The sequence below is a fragment of the Malus sylvestris genome, chromosome 11 (assembly GCF_916048215.2).
Source record: "Malus sylvestris chromosome 11, drMalSylv7.2, whole genome shotgun sequence".
Taxonomy (NCBI): Eukaryota; Viridiplantae; Streptophyta; class Magnoliopsida; order Rosales; family Rosaceae; genus Malus; species Malus sylvestris.
In genome coordinates this window covers 20,747,206-20,764,118 of record NC_062270.1, presented here as the reverse complement: position 1 = coordinate 20,764,118, position 16,913 = coordinate 20,747,206, and the positions used below count along the sequence as shown (strand labels likewise).

The 16,913-nt window shown below is 39.3% G+C and overlaps 2 protein-coding genes across 4 annotated transcripts; both read left to right on the top strand.

Annotated features, from left to right (window-relative positions):
- Positions 1-6,912: 6,912 nt before the first annotated feature.
- LOC126589480 (protein argonaute 4-like) lies at positions 6,913-14,979 on the top strand. 3 transcript variants are annotated; one of them, XM_050254780.1, is made up of 24 exons: positions 6,913-7,048; positions 7,592-7,633; positions 8,959-9,282; positions 9,377-9,582; positions 9,667-9,891; positions 10,007-10,143; positions 10,224-10,321; positions 10,406-10,503; positions 10,648-10,813; positions 10,917-11,033; positions 11,107-11,214; positions 11,290-11,352; positions 11,439-11,552; positions 11,648-11,813; positions 11,892-12,004; positions 12,102-12,239; positions 12,365-12,495; positions 12,668-12,733; positions 13,421-13,484; positions 13,565-13,676; positions 13,773-13,846; positions 14,176-14,270; positions 14,363-14,394; positions 14,503-14,979. In XM_050254780.1, the coding sequence occupies exons 3-24, from the start codon at positions 8,962-8,964 to the stop codon at positions 14,676-14,678; spliced, it is 2,820 nt and encodes a 939-aa protein (XP_050110737.1). In that variant the 5' UTR covers positions 6,913-7,048; positions 7,592-7,633; positions 8,959-8,961; the 3' UTR covers positions 14,679-14,979. The 3 variants fall into 3 exon arrangements, with proteins under 3 accessions (XP_050110737.1, XP_050110739.1, XP_050110738.1); XM_050254782.1 differs by lacking the exon at positions 7,592-7,633 and having other exon boundaries at positions 6,959-7,048; XM_050254781.1 differs by lacking the exon at positions 6,913-7,048 and having other exon boundaries at positions 7,572-7,633.
- A 154-nt stretch (positions 14,980-15,133) lies between these two features.
- Positions 15,134-16,108, top strand: LOC126589490 (lamin-like protein). Its single transcript, XM_050254796.1, has 2 exons — positions 15,134-15,504; positions 15,629-16,108. The coding sequence occupies exons 1-2, from the start codon at positions 15,318-15,320 to the stop codon at positions 15,949-15,951; spliced, it is 510 nt and encodes a 169-aa protein (XP_050110753.1). The 5' UTR covers positions 15,134-15,317; the 3' UTR covers positions 15,952-16,108.
- Positions 16,109-16,913: the final 805 nt, after the last annotated feature.

Genomic DNA, 16,913 nt, shown 5'->3' with positions numbered 1-16,913 from the left:
CATTCCTTTGACATATCAAAATTGGAAGTGGCTCATTGGCAAAAAAAAAAAATATATATATATATATATATATATATTTAGGAAGCATGGTCGAGACGCCATCGAGAATCATCCAACCACCCTATTCCAGATCTGGTATGGGTTGAGGTGAAGGACGCCAAAAAAGGAAAGTGTTTTGAGTCACAGATGCCCAAAATCTGAGAAGAATAGGAGGAAGAAACCTAAGGGCAATACGAAAAAGGGTGGAAAAATTCAAAACCTCTAAAAAGAAGTCTACCGTGGATGGAAGTTCTGCTACTCCCTAAGAGAAAATTGATGGGATGCTTGAAGCTTGGACTCCTACTTCATACGTGTTAAGTTTACTTGAGGTGGAACACAACAGGCTCTGGTTCTCTAATGATCAAGAAGGAAGAGAAAAATGAACTTTATTAAATGATGGTGGGGGCTTTATCAATGCCCCCCAAAACCAAGTTCATCTGGCAACAAAATAACAACAAGAATACAGAACAACAACAACAACCACCACAATGACCACAAAAACAACATCAACAACAGCAACAATAACCACAACCACAATAAGAGCAACATAATTTTGCCTAATTCCAAATTAAGTGGTAATCAGCGTCATGCCCCAGTCCTTGCGGGAGAATAACAACAAGTAGTTATTTTGGGCTTCCATAGACGCCTGTTATATCACGAGTTCTTCTTATGCAACTGTGGGCGGATTTCATTCTCCTTTAATCATCAAACCCGTCTATGTTCGTGAAGTGCTCCCTAACAACACGAGCAATCTTCACAATATGAAGCATGCTCAAACCTTAATCTACTTAACAATATTTCCCACTAACTTCAAGTAGGTGATCGTAGAGTCTGGTCACTTGGTGAGGAATTGATATCAAAGTCGATACGAGGTAAGTTCCTTTCATTTATTTGATAATTTTATGTTGATTTTCTTGGCTCCTTGTCTCGTTCTTACGAACATGTTAATGCTTGGACTGAGGTTGCACTTCTGAGCCAGACAAAGAAATTTAAAAGTTAGGGCAGATTATAAGAATAAGATTGGAGGTATGATCAAGGTGGAGAGACAACTTCAGGGGAAAAGAACAGAGTTGAAGAAGTTTCTGGTGAGGATCGAGGAGCGAAGCACTCCTAGGACGTGAGCTAGACAACTTGATCGAACAATTACACCATAAGGCGAAAATGGTTGATGAGTTCGATGCAAGGGCAACCAAGGTTAAGGCAGAGTTAACGTTGACATTGAAGGCCAAGGATAATGCAGAGCGAATGTTTGTAGCAGATCGGAACATATAGGTCACTAATCAGGCCATTCTTTAGTTTGCATTAAAATGACCCCTGCATAAGGCAAGCCTGAGGGAAAAAGCTCACATTAAAGCCCTTTAGTGAGCTATGGATGAAAACGAGGTAGAAGAATCCGATATCTGCACAACGTTTGAAGAAGAATCAGAGTTGAAGTATTTCGAGGGTAATAATCGGAGCTATATTACTGGCAATGTTGGACATGACCACAATGATATGTGAGACGGTCATCGCAAAATGATGGAGTTCCAAAAGGTTAATTTGCTATTTTCTTTCGCTTGTTGAATGAGGTCGCAGAGCCAGATGTATCTAAACAAGCTGAATCAGGTATTGAATTAATGGTGACACCATAAGAAACTGTTCTTGACAACTCTGAGGCTCATCGAGAAAATCCATATGTTCTAGACAAAGGAAAGGTCATTGATGGTGTGACCAAATCTGAAATGTAGGTGTAGATTTTATCTTTGAATGTCTTGAGAAGACTCTTCTAACATTATTACTTTGAAGTTTTGGACTTAGCAAAGTTTCAAAGCTATGTGTTATTCAGGATTTTAGGGTGTATGTTGTGCTGCAATAGCCACTATAGGGCCACTGGGTAATAGCCCAAGGTGCTGTCCAACAACCCTTATAGCGTGTAGGAAAAGCAGACTCAAGGCAAGATACCTAACCCATACGCGGAGGGAACATCAGCTACTTCTGCAGCCCAAGGGTTGTAAGCCATAACGCCGCAAAGACAACTTAAGCCTAGTAAAAGCATAGTTCACTACAAGAGCCAGCCCGACACATCAAACAACTAGGCGGGTTGGTTCCTACCAACACTGCGACCCGCTCTGCTGCTTATACCAGTTTAAGTCTGATTCAGTCAAACCAGCTTTGAGTCATCAGACCGGTTGGACTGACTGTTAGAATAATAACTAAATCGGGGATATTTTTGCCCCATTTTTGGTAAGTTTCCCCCACCGAGGCTCAATTTCACACTCACTATCCACTACGCTGCCATACTTAAAGAAGATATCCACTAGCTTAGCTCTTCCTTCCCGAATGGCTATTAATACATTTCCTTGCAGGTTGCAATTTTGATGAACACCCTAGCACAACAGACGACCCTGATGAGTTAACTTTTGGAGCACATTGAGACGCAACGCACTCTTGTTGAGGTATCCCGAATTAGGATGAAGGCAAATTATCATCATTTTTTCTAGCAACATCCCGGCAGGCAGCCACGAACCAAGCATTCTGGCAGTGTATACTTTTGTCTCAGCCCTCGAAAAAACCTATTCTCCTGCTTTAGCACACATATGAGCATTCGCTCCCAACTCATTCTGCGAGCTAGTGTACACTTACAATTGCGGCCACATTCCGATGAACATTTTAGACATTTTAGGTGAAGTGTCTATTCGCGGCTTGGCCTGCAAAAAGTTCATTCTACCAAACACAAGAGTATGTAGCATGGGAGACAGAGAAAAACATAAGCACAAGTCTGGCTCAAGTTCAACTAGCAGCCCACGACAAACACAACCATGAACAGTTTGTTCACCAGCCAGAGACGAACCATTTGCACCGTAATCGCGAAACAAACAAGTAAAAAAGTTGAAGAGTATCATAAACTCATAGGTCACTACTTGGGGTAGCAGAGGTAGATTTAGAATGAAGTAGAAATGTTTTTAGTTGAACGATTGCGCAATTTCTAGCGCATGAAGGCCACTCATGAGGCAATTCAAAGGGATATGGCCAACATAAACAGGTCACAATTCACATATAAGATCTAGCAGATGGAGCCATTGTGCAATCACAACTTACCACATTTCACCCTTTTTAAGAGAGACGAGGATTTGGAGAGGCACCTGAAGCACTACCACAACACGATGATCCTCTATAGGAACAATGATGCCCTTATGTGCAAGATTTTCACCACTACTCTACATGGCGAGGCACAATACTGGTTCCACACCTTGCCACTGCAATTCATCAAGAGCTTTAACGAACTTTTCTCATTTTTCATTAAGGAATATTCATCTTACTGCTCGATCAACAAGAAGTCAGACCACCTTTTCAACGTTAAGAAGGCCCCGAATGAGATGTTTCGCACTTACGTGTAGAGGACTTGAACTTGGTGAACTCTTATGCTTTGGAAGAAAAGGGAGTGAGTGCCAGCCCTAAGCGGGTTTAAGGATCATAGTAGGCTAAACTCCGTATGCGACTGCAGTAGAACTCAAGCGTTGCTACCTCATTTAGATTTGGAGTAGGAGCATGGGCATGTTGTCTTTTTTGTTGTCGGTGTTGAACTTCTTCATATTGTTGTTGTCTATAATGTTGCTCTACTGCCAAGTGGACTTCGCCCTCAATGATGCGCCTCGCTAAAAAAAATATATTTATTCTTCCTCCCTGATCACCGGGAGTGCAAAAGTTTGTTACTGCTCTGCCTCAAGCAGCCATAACCTAAATGAAGTAGAAGCTTAAGCCTTAAACAATTCATCAATTTTCTATAGAGGATGGCAAAACTCCTCTTTTCAGTAGACTTATTCTTGGATAGCCTGTCCTGATCGGCATTCTTCACCACAACATCATACTACTTCTTCTTCTTCTTCTTCTCTGATCTGGTGGCCTCTAGAACTCCAATTAAGTTGACTCCCTTTTTGGCGTCTTTTGCATTAATTGAGAATGGCTTCAGAATAGAATTATCAGAGCAGCAGTCTATAAAGACGTCTCAGCCATGCTTCTTAAGCCTCTTTGAAGCAATAATCTATTTCCATTAAGGATACGCCAAATGATTAATATTAAAGGCCATGTTAGTCAGTTTAGGCAAGCACTCTACGATACTCCCCACATCGTTATAACACCGGAGGTCGACAAATGGAATGTTCTGGACCCGAGCTCCGAAAATATCGACTTCCCAATTGTCATTAACCACCACGACATCTTTGTACCAATCCTTATCATGTAGGGAGATATATGTATGCTAGCCACGTGAGACTTGGTTGCAATTTGAAGAAGTAGTGAAGATAAGAACTTTTCTACATGGGTACAACCTGCGAAACTCCTGAATCCAAGACTTTTTGCGTACTATTCATTCAACATTTTGAAGTAGGTGATAATGCAAAAAGAACTAGGAGTAAGGTTGTAGAGGGCAACATTGTAATAGATTAAAACTTCCTTCAATAGGACAGCAAAAGAAAATTTTAGTCTCAAGTCCAAGTACCAAGGATGAATCCATACATGGACATTGGGGATCATAAGGTGCATGCAAATCAGTTAGCACATTGTGGCCGACCTATCACCATACTTGACAACTGTTTAGTAGATTTCGGTGATGGTGAACGAAGGCATCTCCTTCCTCTTTGCTGTGAACCCTAACCACTTGAGGGCTAAAGTAAATCATATTTGGCAGCAGGGGCAAGAAGAAAACTTGAACAAGCAGACATCTTTTCAAGTCAAAGTGGGTTTTTTTAAAAGGAATTGGGAAGTGAAAGTTTCAAATGAAAAAAAGACAAGAGTTTTGGGAAAAGTTCTTGGCTAAAAGTTTAAAACTTGGATACTTTGAGTGTAAAGAAGACAAAGAAGGAAGATGAATATATTTATAGAAGATATTTCATAATCATCTTACCGTTGAAACTAGATTGTCTCGCCTCGAGATCAACGAATTCGACAAAATTGATTGTAAAAATAAAATACAGTTCCTCATTCTCTGTGCACACACAACTAAAGAAGGAAGACGAAGATATTTATAGAAGATATTTCATAATCATCTTACTGTTGAAACTAGATTGTCTCGCCTCGAGATCAACAAATTTGCCAAAATTAATTGTAAAAATAAAATACAGTTCCTCTTTCTCCGTGCACACACAACTAAGACATTCTCATTATTGCAAAATTTATGGCACAACTCTCAAGACAGCACGCCTGAATCTGGAACGTCTTAGCTACTTTGCAGCAGTTATAAGGCCAAGTTGCCACATGTCAGAATAATTCAAAACGGTAAAGTATTCTGATTTACTCTTAAATGCTTGGTATAATTATCCAACCTTAAAGATAACAACCTTTTCAGATACATAGTTAGGAGCAATTGTAGGACCATGATTTTCTAAGGCTGGAGTAAGATGGATTTGAATACGAATACCTTAGAAGTCTGGTCATAGACTCATCAACTTCTATCTCAAAGATGCACAAACGGATCGACGATGCCAATCCCTTGACTTCCAGAGTAGTGGGCGAAGTTTGTCGACTTCGCTAAGATAGACCATGCTTGTTCTGCAAGATACGGAAACCTGATTCGGTATAGAATTAGCCATATTTGGAGATTCATACCATTTAGGCAATTGGCGTATGCCACAAGTAATCATACTCATAAGAGAGTGCAATATCTACTCTTAGATATCCTTTGGGGTTCTTTTGGTTTTATACAAATTCTATATCTTAAAATGACTCTTTCTTGACTGGTATAAATACACCAGTTTAGGGTTCATGGCTGGTAACACAATTATCGTATACTTAGTCTCTGGCCACTACTTGGGCCTTACATATTTTCGTACCAACTTGACTGTCGTAGAACCTTTGGCCAGCACCTCATAGGTCCTAAGGTTGCTTATGGAGTTTTGTTGTTTTAAAGCTAATCAAGTTTGTGTATCTTCAAGCCTCGTGGTGGTGCAAGAATTTGGTTCCAACACTACCTTCATTTACTCTTAGCTATCGAAGGCCAGGTTAATGTCGGTTTAAGCATCAGCTCAGTAAGACTTGAGAGCTAGAGTGGTGGTGGTTTTGAAGTAACACATATTCATTGAGGTCCCATATTTTTACTTTTTATCTCTTGATAGACAAGTTGGTGTTCCTCCCTCCGTTTTATCAGCACAATTTGCCACATTTACCATTGGAACTTGCCACATTTACCATTGGAACTTGCCACATTTACTCTTGTATCTTGAAAATCAAGTCATTATTGACTCCATGCTGCTCGTTTGCCACATTTTACAGACTAGAAATCTTTTATTTATTTATAGGCATTGAATTGTATAAATAACACATAATGAACAATAAAAAATAAACGTAGATGCGTAAGAAGCTAATTAGAGAAAAAAATCATTTCTAATTCGAAATTTAGGATATACTCGTCTTGAAATGGCAAAAAGAAAGTAAATGTTCATATAACGGGGAATGACACAGAAAACCGTCACAGTGCTCCTCACCCCCACAGAGATATGTTAATTGACCGTGACCCACGTGGTCACCGCACGGTGATTGGTGAAAGAGCAGCAAACTCACCGTTTCGCAGAATGTGCGCAATGACGATGCTGACCATCGTCCTTCCATTATAGCCAATACGACACAACATTCCTGAACGACAGGCAGAAAGGACACAACAGTCAATCAAGAATTAAGCAGTGGCAGAACCGTAAAAACAGTACGGGAAACAGCCCGCGGAACAAACGAGGGATGACATAACAAAAAGCGTGCGTTTCGGTTGATGGAGCACTTAGGGCTGGGATCCAGATCAATCTGCACCGTCGATTTGGGAGGGTCCCACAGGATTTGACACGGTCAATGAATGTAACCGCAGGAACCGCAGGGATGGCACCGCAGAGAGTGAGATAGTACAGCATTGTAGTGGACGAGGGTATATATAAATGGTTAGTAGTTGTAGGTGGAAAAGGAGTGAGAAAGTAGGAGAGAGAGAGAGTTCCTCCCTCGGTCGTCAGTCTCATCAGTCGTCTCTCTCAGCCGTTTTAGGGTTTCTCAGGTGAGCCGCAATGGCCATTTCCGCCTTTTTTTTATTTTTAGCGAGCCCATTTTCTTCTGGCTTTTCAAAAAAATCGAAATTTCATTTCTCGGTCTGTCTCTCTGGGAGTGGGTGGTTGTGGGGGGTGTGAGTTCTCGAGTTTAGCTTCAGGGTCATTTTGGGTATTTCACGCTTCTGAGCTTCAGCCTCTTCGCTGGGTTCTCCCATGGCTGCAATCGAAATTTCTCTCTCTGGGGTTTTAGGAAAATGCTCAAGATTTCTGTTGTTTTTTGGAGGAAGAAGAAAAAAGGGTTTTTTTTTTTTTAAAAAAAAAAAATTGTGCAGCTTTTTCTTTCTTTCAGTATTTTTTAACAATGCACTTAGAGTTGTGGGCTCTGCTGATTTCGCATGTTTTTGTAGTTTAATTTTTGTTAGTAATTTGCTTGTTTTTCTTCAGTGTTTTAAAGTCGGGATCTTTTTGTGTGTTGTGGACTGATTTTTTAGGTCGTTTCTGGGTTTTTTTGAGGCCGATCTTTGCATAATTATGGTGTGTTTGAGTTGCAGGGTTGAAGAGTACTCAGTGCTGGGTGTTTCGTGTGCTGTTAGGTAAAATATACAGTAAATGTTTCGATTCTCCGCTTGCATGTCTGTTTCTTTCTGTAATCTAAATGTGCTACAAGTTAACTCACTTCGACCACTCTGCATATTGGTTTTTCTTTTCGATTTGAGAATTTTTGGGTTAGATGTGTGTGTTTTGCTTATGTTATATATATATATTTGTATAGCATTGTATGGGTTTGAGATTCATTGACTTTGTATCATCTGATGCTTGCATGTTGGGGTATTTTTAGTTATACTGAGTTTGTTCATTTTTGTTGACAAACCCTTCAAAATCACAGTTATTTTTAGCCTTTTGTTTGTTTCCCTTTTTGTAATTTTTTTGTTTATCTTGCTTAAGAAAACGGTATCTCTTTCTGTATAAAAGTCTTCGGGAGATGCTCTCCGACCGTTTTTTATGTGGGGCGTTGATTTTTGTTTTCTGCACCATTTAAATTATTGCAAAAGCCTTGCATGCGTTTTCAAATGTCCCAAAGTTGAGTGTCACATTTTTGTGCTCAATACTTCAGTGTCCTGTCCATTCACAACCATGGAGACTTGAGGCAAGCTGCCTGTATTTTGTGTTGTTAGGGTGTGCATTGCAAAATAGTCAATTTTGTGTCACAACTTCTGCCTTGTAGGTCTATTTATTATTGTCAAAAGTTCTGGAAACAAAAAGGATGATTTGATGTTAGAGCCTTCAGAGTTGGCTTTCCAGAGTTTTAAGTTCTCATATATGGCTTTCCAGAGTTTAAGTTCTCATATATGTTCTCCTTGTACCTTTTTGTTATGAATCAAATTCCTTAGTTTGATTCTTTGTTCTGTGTGGCTTACTTTAGTTTTTGGGTCCTTCTCACATGTTTTCAAATCTTTCAAGTGGTTTTGATACTAGCGGAGGCTTTTTTGTTTGCATAGTTTCAGAGTATGGTGAACTTCTGGTGCCTTTATGATATGTTTTAATCTGTTATGGGTGTTATAGCTTTTACTCCTAAGTGAATGTTCAGTGGTACACTGCAGTTGTTCTATCTCTAAATTTATTAAGCAGTGACATTGGCTATCTTAGCTTATCTGGCCATTCTAATTTTGGTTTCATATTATTTTGTGCCTTAACTGCTAGGAAGATTCATGGGCAGTTGTTAGAGCGAGAACACCATTGTTCTATTCACTGATTTTGGTTATTGTTCCACCTCACAGGAAGCTTAGTACTCTATATTCCGGTTGTAGTCTAAGTGCATTATTAGGAAATCTGGTACCATTTAGGAGTTCAATTTCTGCCTTAAAATGAAAAGATTTCCTATGTTTCATCTCATTTACGTACTTATGTTATGTTTTAGGATATGGATTCATTTGAGCCAGATGGAAATGGAGTAAATGGAGCAAATGGTGTGAATGGAGAAAATGGTGTGAATGGAACAAATGGGATGAATGGAGCAAATGGGGCAGAAGATGCGTTGCCACCCCCACCCCCAGTTATTCCACCAGATGTTGTTCCTTTGCGTGCGGAAGCAGATAAAATTCCTGAACCTGTTAAGAAGAAACCTGCTCGGGCCCCTATTGCTAGGCGTGGCCAAGGAACCAAGGGAACAAAAATACCTTTGGTCACAAATCACTTCAAAGTGAACGTTACTAATATTGAGGGTTACTTCTTCCATTATAGTGTATGATCCATATGCTTTCTATATTCTTGCACTACTTCCATTTTCTTTTATCCCAAGTGTTACACTTGTTCTCATTTTTGTACTGTATGCATAGGTTTCTGTTGCTTATGAAGATGGCCGTCCCCTTGATGGAAAGGGTGCTGGAAGAAGAATAATTGAAAGGGTGCATGAGACCTATCAGTCTGAGTTAGGTGGAAAGGACTTTGCCTATGATGGAGAGAAGAGCCTGTTTACTGTGGGTTCCCTACCACGCAACAAACTTGAATTTGCCGTAGTTTTGGAGGATGTGCCATCAAGCAGGTACCTTAGGAAGGGCTATGGTTTTCTTTCCAATGTGTTAGATTTCCTTTATACTTTCTTATTGTTGGACTGATTTTTATATAGGAACAATGGAACCAGTGAACCTGATGGTCCTGGGAGTCCAAATGAGAGTGACCGAAAGAGATTACGGCGTCCAAATCGCTCCAAAACATTCAATGTGGAGATTAGCTATGCTGCAAAAATTCCCATGAAAGCAATTGGAGATGCTCTGCGTGGGCAAGAATCGGAGAATTCTCAAGAAGCTTTGAGAGTTCTGGATATCATACTAAGACAACATGCATCGAAGCAGTGAGTGAAGTTTTTTCTGACTAGTTTTCTCCCATCTCCTTCCTGCACATAGTTGTGTTTAAGTTAGTTTTTGTCTGGATTGGATTTTATCTAATGAAAATCTGGATTACAACAGAGGATGCCTCCTAGTTCGCCAGTCATTCTTCCATAACGATCCAAAAAATTTTGCGGATGTTGGAGGCGGTGTTCTTGGATGTAGAGGATTCCATTCAAGTTTTAGGACCACCCAGGGTGGCTTGTCTTTGAATATTGGTAACTATATCACTTATTGCTCTGTTATATTTTTTTAAAAATTACTGTATCTTCACCTATTCTGATGTGTACATGTTCAGATGTATCGACTACCATGATTATACAGCCAGGGCCAGTGGTGGACTTTCTAATTGCCAACCAAAATGTTAGAGATCCGTTCCAACTTGACTGGACGAAGGTAACAAACACTTGTTATTATTTATTCTGGCCTGTTAGTATGTTCATTTACTCTCTGATAATCTGTGTTTGTTTCAATGAACAGGCTAAAAGAACACTCAAGAATTTGAGGGTCAAAACAAGTCCATCAAATCTTGAGTACAAGATATCTGGATTGAGCGAGAAACCATGCCGAGAACAAACGTATATATTATGTTCAAAGAAATTACTTTTAACTTTTCTACTTGTGCGTTTTTGCATCGTGGTGTAACTACCCTAACTGGGGCCAGTATTGTTTTTGTGTTCTTGTTCTTCACACCCTCAATTTATTGTTCTGGTATGATCCAGTTTTACATTGAGAAACAAACAAGCGAAGGAAGGTGAAGATGCAGAAATAGAAGTCACCGTTTATGATTATTTTGTTAATCATCGTAATATACAACTGCGTTACTCTGCTGATCTACCGTGCCTTAATGTTGGGAAGCCAAAACGTCCTACCTATATCCCCCTTGAGGTAACAGGCTGAGTTTATCGTTCCTTATATTTGTTGTTACAAATATGACGATTTACTTTTATCTGTGATCTGAATGGTTTTATTGACTTTCTTTTCTTTACAGCTTTGTTCTTTGGTGTCCTTACAACGTTACACCAAAGCTCTTTCCACCCTTCAAAGAGCTTCGCTGGTGGAAAAATCAAGGCAAAAGCCACAAGAGAGGATGAGTGTTTTGTCTAATGTAGGTGTCTTCATTAACATTCGCCTCATTGTATATGCATCCGTGACTCCAAATCTCACGAGTACTATTTCAGGCTCTGAAAATCAACAATTATGATGCTGAACCAATGCTACGCTCATGCGGTGTTTCAATTGGTGGTAACTTTACTCAAGTGGAAGGCCGTGTTCTTCCAGCCCCAAAGGTATTTTCCATATTTACCTATATGGCGTAGCCTATACTGTTGTGCTTCTACTGATTGCTTGGGTTTCCTTGACAGCTTAAAGTGGGTAACGGAGATGATTTCTTCCCTCGAAATGGGCGCTGGAATTTCAACAACAAGGTCTTAACCCTCCTCTTCTCTCCTTTACTTTTTACCTTATATTAGTATTCTGATTCAAGGGGTTCACTTATATTGTTGAAATGCAGACACTTGTGAAGCCAACTAAGATAGAAAAGTGGGCTGTTGTCAACTTCTCCGCACGCTGTGATCTAAAAGCCCTTGTCCGCGATCTAATCAAATGTGGTGATATGAAAGGAATTGTAAGTTTTGTAATTACACATTTACTACAGTATGTATTCAGATAACTTAAGTTTTATTCTTTTGTTTTAACTTTCCATTCTTCCCCTTCTGGCAGAAAATCGAGGCTCCATTTGATGTGTTTGAAGAGAATCCCCAGTCTAGGCGTGCCCCACCTTTGGTTAGAGTTGAGAGGATGTTTGAGGATATACAGTCCAAACTTCCTGGACAACCACAATTTCTTCTCTGTTTGCTGCCGGAGAGGAAAAATTCTGCTTTATATGGTTAGAGTCATTTTATCTTTACTATAATTGATGTGTTAAATCAATTATAATTCTTAATGATTTCTATTGAATCACTAGGTCCATGGAAGCGGAAGAATCTTGCTGAGTATGGTATTGTGACACAGTGCATTGCTCCCACGAGGGTCAATGATCAATACCTTACAAATGTCCTGTTAAAAATCAATGCAAAGGTGGGGTTTTTAATTTTTAACTTTTATTGATATCAAAATGAGTGCATTTTCTGTTGCTGTGATCTCATACTTGGTTTGCCCTCATAAATCCTTGCAGCTTGGTGGTTTAAATTCATTGTTGGCAGTTGAATATTCTCCTTCTATCCCTGTGGTTTCCAAGGCTCCCACTATCATCCTTGGGATGGATGTGTCCCATGGTTCACCTGGGCAGTCTGATGTACCTTCAATTGCCGCGGTAAACTGTTTTCTATGTTTTATATTTTGGATTAAATGTTGTTATTAAAGCTAGTTCAGTTGAACTCTGCACATGTTGTATGATCTTTCATGTTGTATAACTTGTATTCAATGGGGGAATTATAGGTGGTCAGCTCCAGGCAGTGGCCCCTGATATCTCGCTACAGGGCATCTGTTCGAACACAATCCCCCAAGGTGGAGATGATAGACTCGCTGTACAAGCGAGTATCTGACACAGAGGATGATGGCATTATGAGGTACGATGTATCTTGAAGTTATTTTGTTCACTGCACACATTTCTTCAATTATATATTGAAGATTTTTGAAATTTCATTTTCTTTTGAATGTTCAGGTCAGTTTATGTTTCACATTTTGGATTCTTAAATCCTTTCCAAACCACTCAAATGTAAAGTTTCTTCTTAATTTCAGAGAGCTGCTTCTGGACTTCTATACAAGTTCAGGCAAACAGAAACCGGACCAGATTATCATATTCAGGTATTTCTAAATTGGAAACCCTAGAATCAAATGAATTGTAGTATTTTTTACAATTGTTCTTAAAACTATGTGGTTGTAAGAATTGAAACGCTCAGTATCTTATTTGTAGTAGTTCGTTTTTCTAAAACCCATTCAGTGGCCACTCAAATGTATGGGTCATTTACTAATTTTTCTGTACATCTTTAATCACCAAGTTTAATGAGTAATTTTTGAGTGATTTTTCAGTTCCGTCGTTTGATTATTCCTGTTTTAAATTTTAAAGGTTATTAGATTCCACGTTGCATTTGTATTCTGACACAATGAGTTTCCCATTACGTCTTTGTGTGTAAGTATACAAGGATTTGAATGGCACAATCCATAGATTGGTCTGAAGCAGGCATATTTTATCCTGCAGTGTTGATATTCCCAATGAAAATATTACGCGTTTCCAGTGCATATCACTGGTTTTACTTGAATGCTTTTTGCTATTTTAAACTCTCTTAAACTTACGTTACTCAATTTACTTGAATTGTCTATTAGAAATATGATGGGCTATTTCATAGCATGAGTAGATGCTGAGTACTTACATTTTATCCTTTTCTTTGGGCTCCAAGTAGTTTACTTCTGTTTGAGCATTTCATAGTTGATTAATCTCTTTTACTTGTGCTTCAGATACCTTCGTGTTGACTAGTTATGTATTGAATACAGGGATGGGGTTAGCGAGTCTCAATTCAACCAAGTTTTGAACATTGAACTGGATCAAATCATAGAGGTTTTGCGAGCTGACTATTACCTGTCAAATTTGTCCTCTCAACTATGAAAATGATAAATTATCCTTTTTCTTATTCTCAGGCATGCAAGTTCCTGGATGAGTCTTGGTCCCCTAAATTTGTGGTGATTATAGCTCAGAAAAACCACCACACAAAGTTCTTTCAGCCTCAGTCCCCCGATAACGTTCCTCCTGGTACGCTAATGCAGTTGAACAAATTCAACCATTCACACAATTCAGCCCTTTCACAAACATAATTCAACTTAAGTAAACAATTTATTGTTTTTGCAGGAACAATTATAGATAACAGAATTTGTCACCCAAGGAACAATGACTTCTATCTCTGTGCCCAAGCGGGAATGATTGTGAGTATCAATATTATGCTTTGCCCGCTGTAGTATCTTGTTTGTAACTCTGAATCCTATCTAGATTGTGCTACTTTGCATTAGTGTACTGTGGTCTAAGCTCCAAAAACTATGCCTTCAATTTTCAGTACTTGAGTTTTTCAACATTTTAATAATCCACATGTTTTACATTGTTTCTCATAATTTCAACCCAAATGTTACTAAGTGGATCTCTGGGGGCACATACGATTCTTCAGGGACCCTGTGAATCGTTCCTGTGCAACATCTGATTTGTTTTCTGTGTAATAGTTTACACTTATATTTGACTGGTTTACTCTTGTTTTTCTAAGGGGACCACGAGGCCTACTCACTATCATGTTCTGTTAGACGACGTTGGTTTTTCAGCCGATGATCTGCAGGAACTAGTGCATTCTCTTTCATACGTGTAAGTGGATATCAACGCACTACATTGCTTATGCTTAGGCATTAGTTATAACTAGTGTCCTTAATAATATTTTTTTTTTCTCTCAATTGCAGGTACCAGAGAAGTACCACCGCCATTTCCGTTGGTAAATTTCTTTATTCCATTCCTGCTGGCTCCTCTAGTATGATTCTTTGATTTTGTTAAATTTCTAATAGTGAATCCTAATCCCTTGGTTTAATATTTATCCTTTCAGTTGCCCCCATTTGCTATGCACATTTAGCTGCCACTCAGATGTCACAGTTCATGAAATTTGAAGACGCGTCTGAGACATCTTCAAGCCATGGCGGGCTGACCTCCGCCGGAGCTGTTCCTGTCCCTCAGCTGCCCAGGTTGAAGGAGAATGTGTCCAATTCCATGTTTTTCTGCTGAGGTCCCCGTGAGCCCTGAGCTACTATGATTATCTACGGAAGAACAGCAGTTTGTGTATATACTAGTTTTTGGTGTAGCCTCCCACCATAATAGGAGGTTTGAACAATCGTCGTTGGTAAGCTTGCCTTAGTTTAGTTTCGTAGTGCCCTGCGTTTGACAGCCGTTTTGTATATGATCCCAAGTACGTTGCGTGTGCAGCCTAACTTATGGGACCTTGGATGTTGACTCCCTGTGTAGGCTTAACTTATGGGATTATGTGATGGTTTCTGTTGCCTTTTATGTATGTGGAGACTGGTTTTAAGAGCGGTCTTTTGGAAACCCCACTTCCCTTTAGGGGGCATGGTATTTTTCTCCGAGCTGTTTTCGGCATGCTGAGAACAGGCGGTGGATATGAAAGGCCCCGGGGCAATGCTAGATGATATTCACTGTCATTTAAGCGTTGTTCGTGACATGGTCGCTCGTTACTAATTTACTGTTGATATCCAACAACCCACCCGCACGCGGTTATTATGACCGGGGTGGTCATGCTTAAGGGGTGCGCCGATGTGCATGAGACTTGCATGTTCAGCTGCGTTTTAAGCAGCACCCTTAAATGGTCGAGGAAATTAAAATCCGGACTGGAGAGCTCGTAAAATACAAATGAAGGAGGATAAGGGCTTGAAAAGTGGAGGTTGGTGGTTGATGGTTGTGATGATAATACTAAAGGTTGCCGAATGCAGGCAGCCTGTACTCCATAGGATAGGAGGGGGACGTAACACCTGGGCTCCCCGTATTAACTTCACGCAATGGTCCAGTCAAGAACGCTTCTACGTCGGTGATTGGCTCTGTAAGTGTCGCTCGTATCATTAAGATATCATAACAATTCCGCATCCAATTTAACTTAATTTGCTAACCTAACCTAACCTAACCTAATAGCCTCAACCTCCTTTCTATTTGTCCGCTTTTTGTAGATTTTGGGTTTGACAAGCGTATCTACAATGTTCTGGAGGTGAACAGCACAAGCTATGAGAATTGCGTCGACAAAGATTTCATATATAACATTACGAGAGGCGGCCGGGATGTGTTCAATTTGACAGAGGCAAAGACATATTTCTTCCTCGGCGGTCGAGGTTACTGTTTTGAGGGTATGAAAGTTGCAATCCATGTTCAAGAAATCCCACCTGAACAACTTCCTCCCAACTCTGCAAATGATTCCCAATCATACGTCCACAACCACATTACCCTACTTGCAATGCTTGCCGTTGCGGCTTCGGCATGGACATTTCCCTACTAGACTTCTACTCAAACGGAATTCAGATCACCAATTTACCATAGCAATTCTGCAATTCATTACTATTTCAAATCCGTTTACTTATACGACTTGTGGAAGTGAAGCCAAAAAAATAAAAAAGCAAACACCCAATGAATACAACTTCACAGTTTCTTCATCATGTTCAAACGTAGCTAATTAGTTTTGCAGGAATTCATAGGGTTAATCGCTAGTTTTATCAAGACTCTTAATTACTACACTGTAGTGCTAGGAACCTAACCCTAGCTTCATTTTGTCACATTTACTTTCTTTTGTTTGATAATAAAACCCAAATTTATTTGTCACTTGATTCGAAGGCTGACGAGATCCGACCATTGGACCATTAAGTCATTCAAGTGTATGTTGATAAGATTGTGTTTGACTCATAAGAACATCTCCATTGCAAGATGCAAAATGTCTTAAAATGAGCATTTTATTTTTTTCTTTCTTGGCCAAAAGTTCTCCAATGATAGAATGCAAATTATCCATCTTCTCCTGAAGATATAAATAAAAAAGTACATGTAAACCAAATTTGCATCATATTGACAAAAAAAATCATTAGTTTAATAGATTAGACATTTAAAGAAACAAAAGTTGTAAATTCATACAATTTTAAAATCTTTGGGTGCAATGTGATAAAATTAGAACTTCATAACCCATTTTGAAAACTACCTCAAATCGAAGGGTGTAAAATGTAGTTAGCCCCAGTTTTAATTGAGGCAGTGATCTATTGTTAACTAATTTATTCATTGATAAACTTTTTTTACCGATACAAATATTTTAGGAGAAACTTTACTTATTGGGTTTAATTACAACTAGACTCTCTGAAACTCAGCTCGAGTCTCACTTAACTTCATTGTTGGAACCAAATTCGCGCACCGTTGTGGACGGATGAGCTTAGAAAATCCAACTATCTATAAAAGAGCAAACAACCACAATTAACTTTG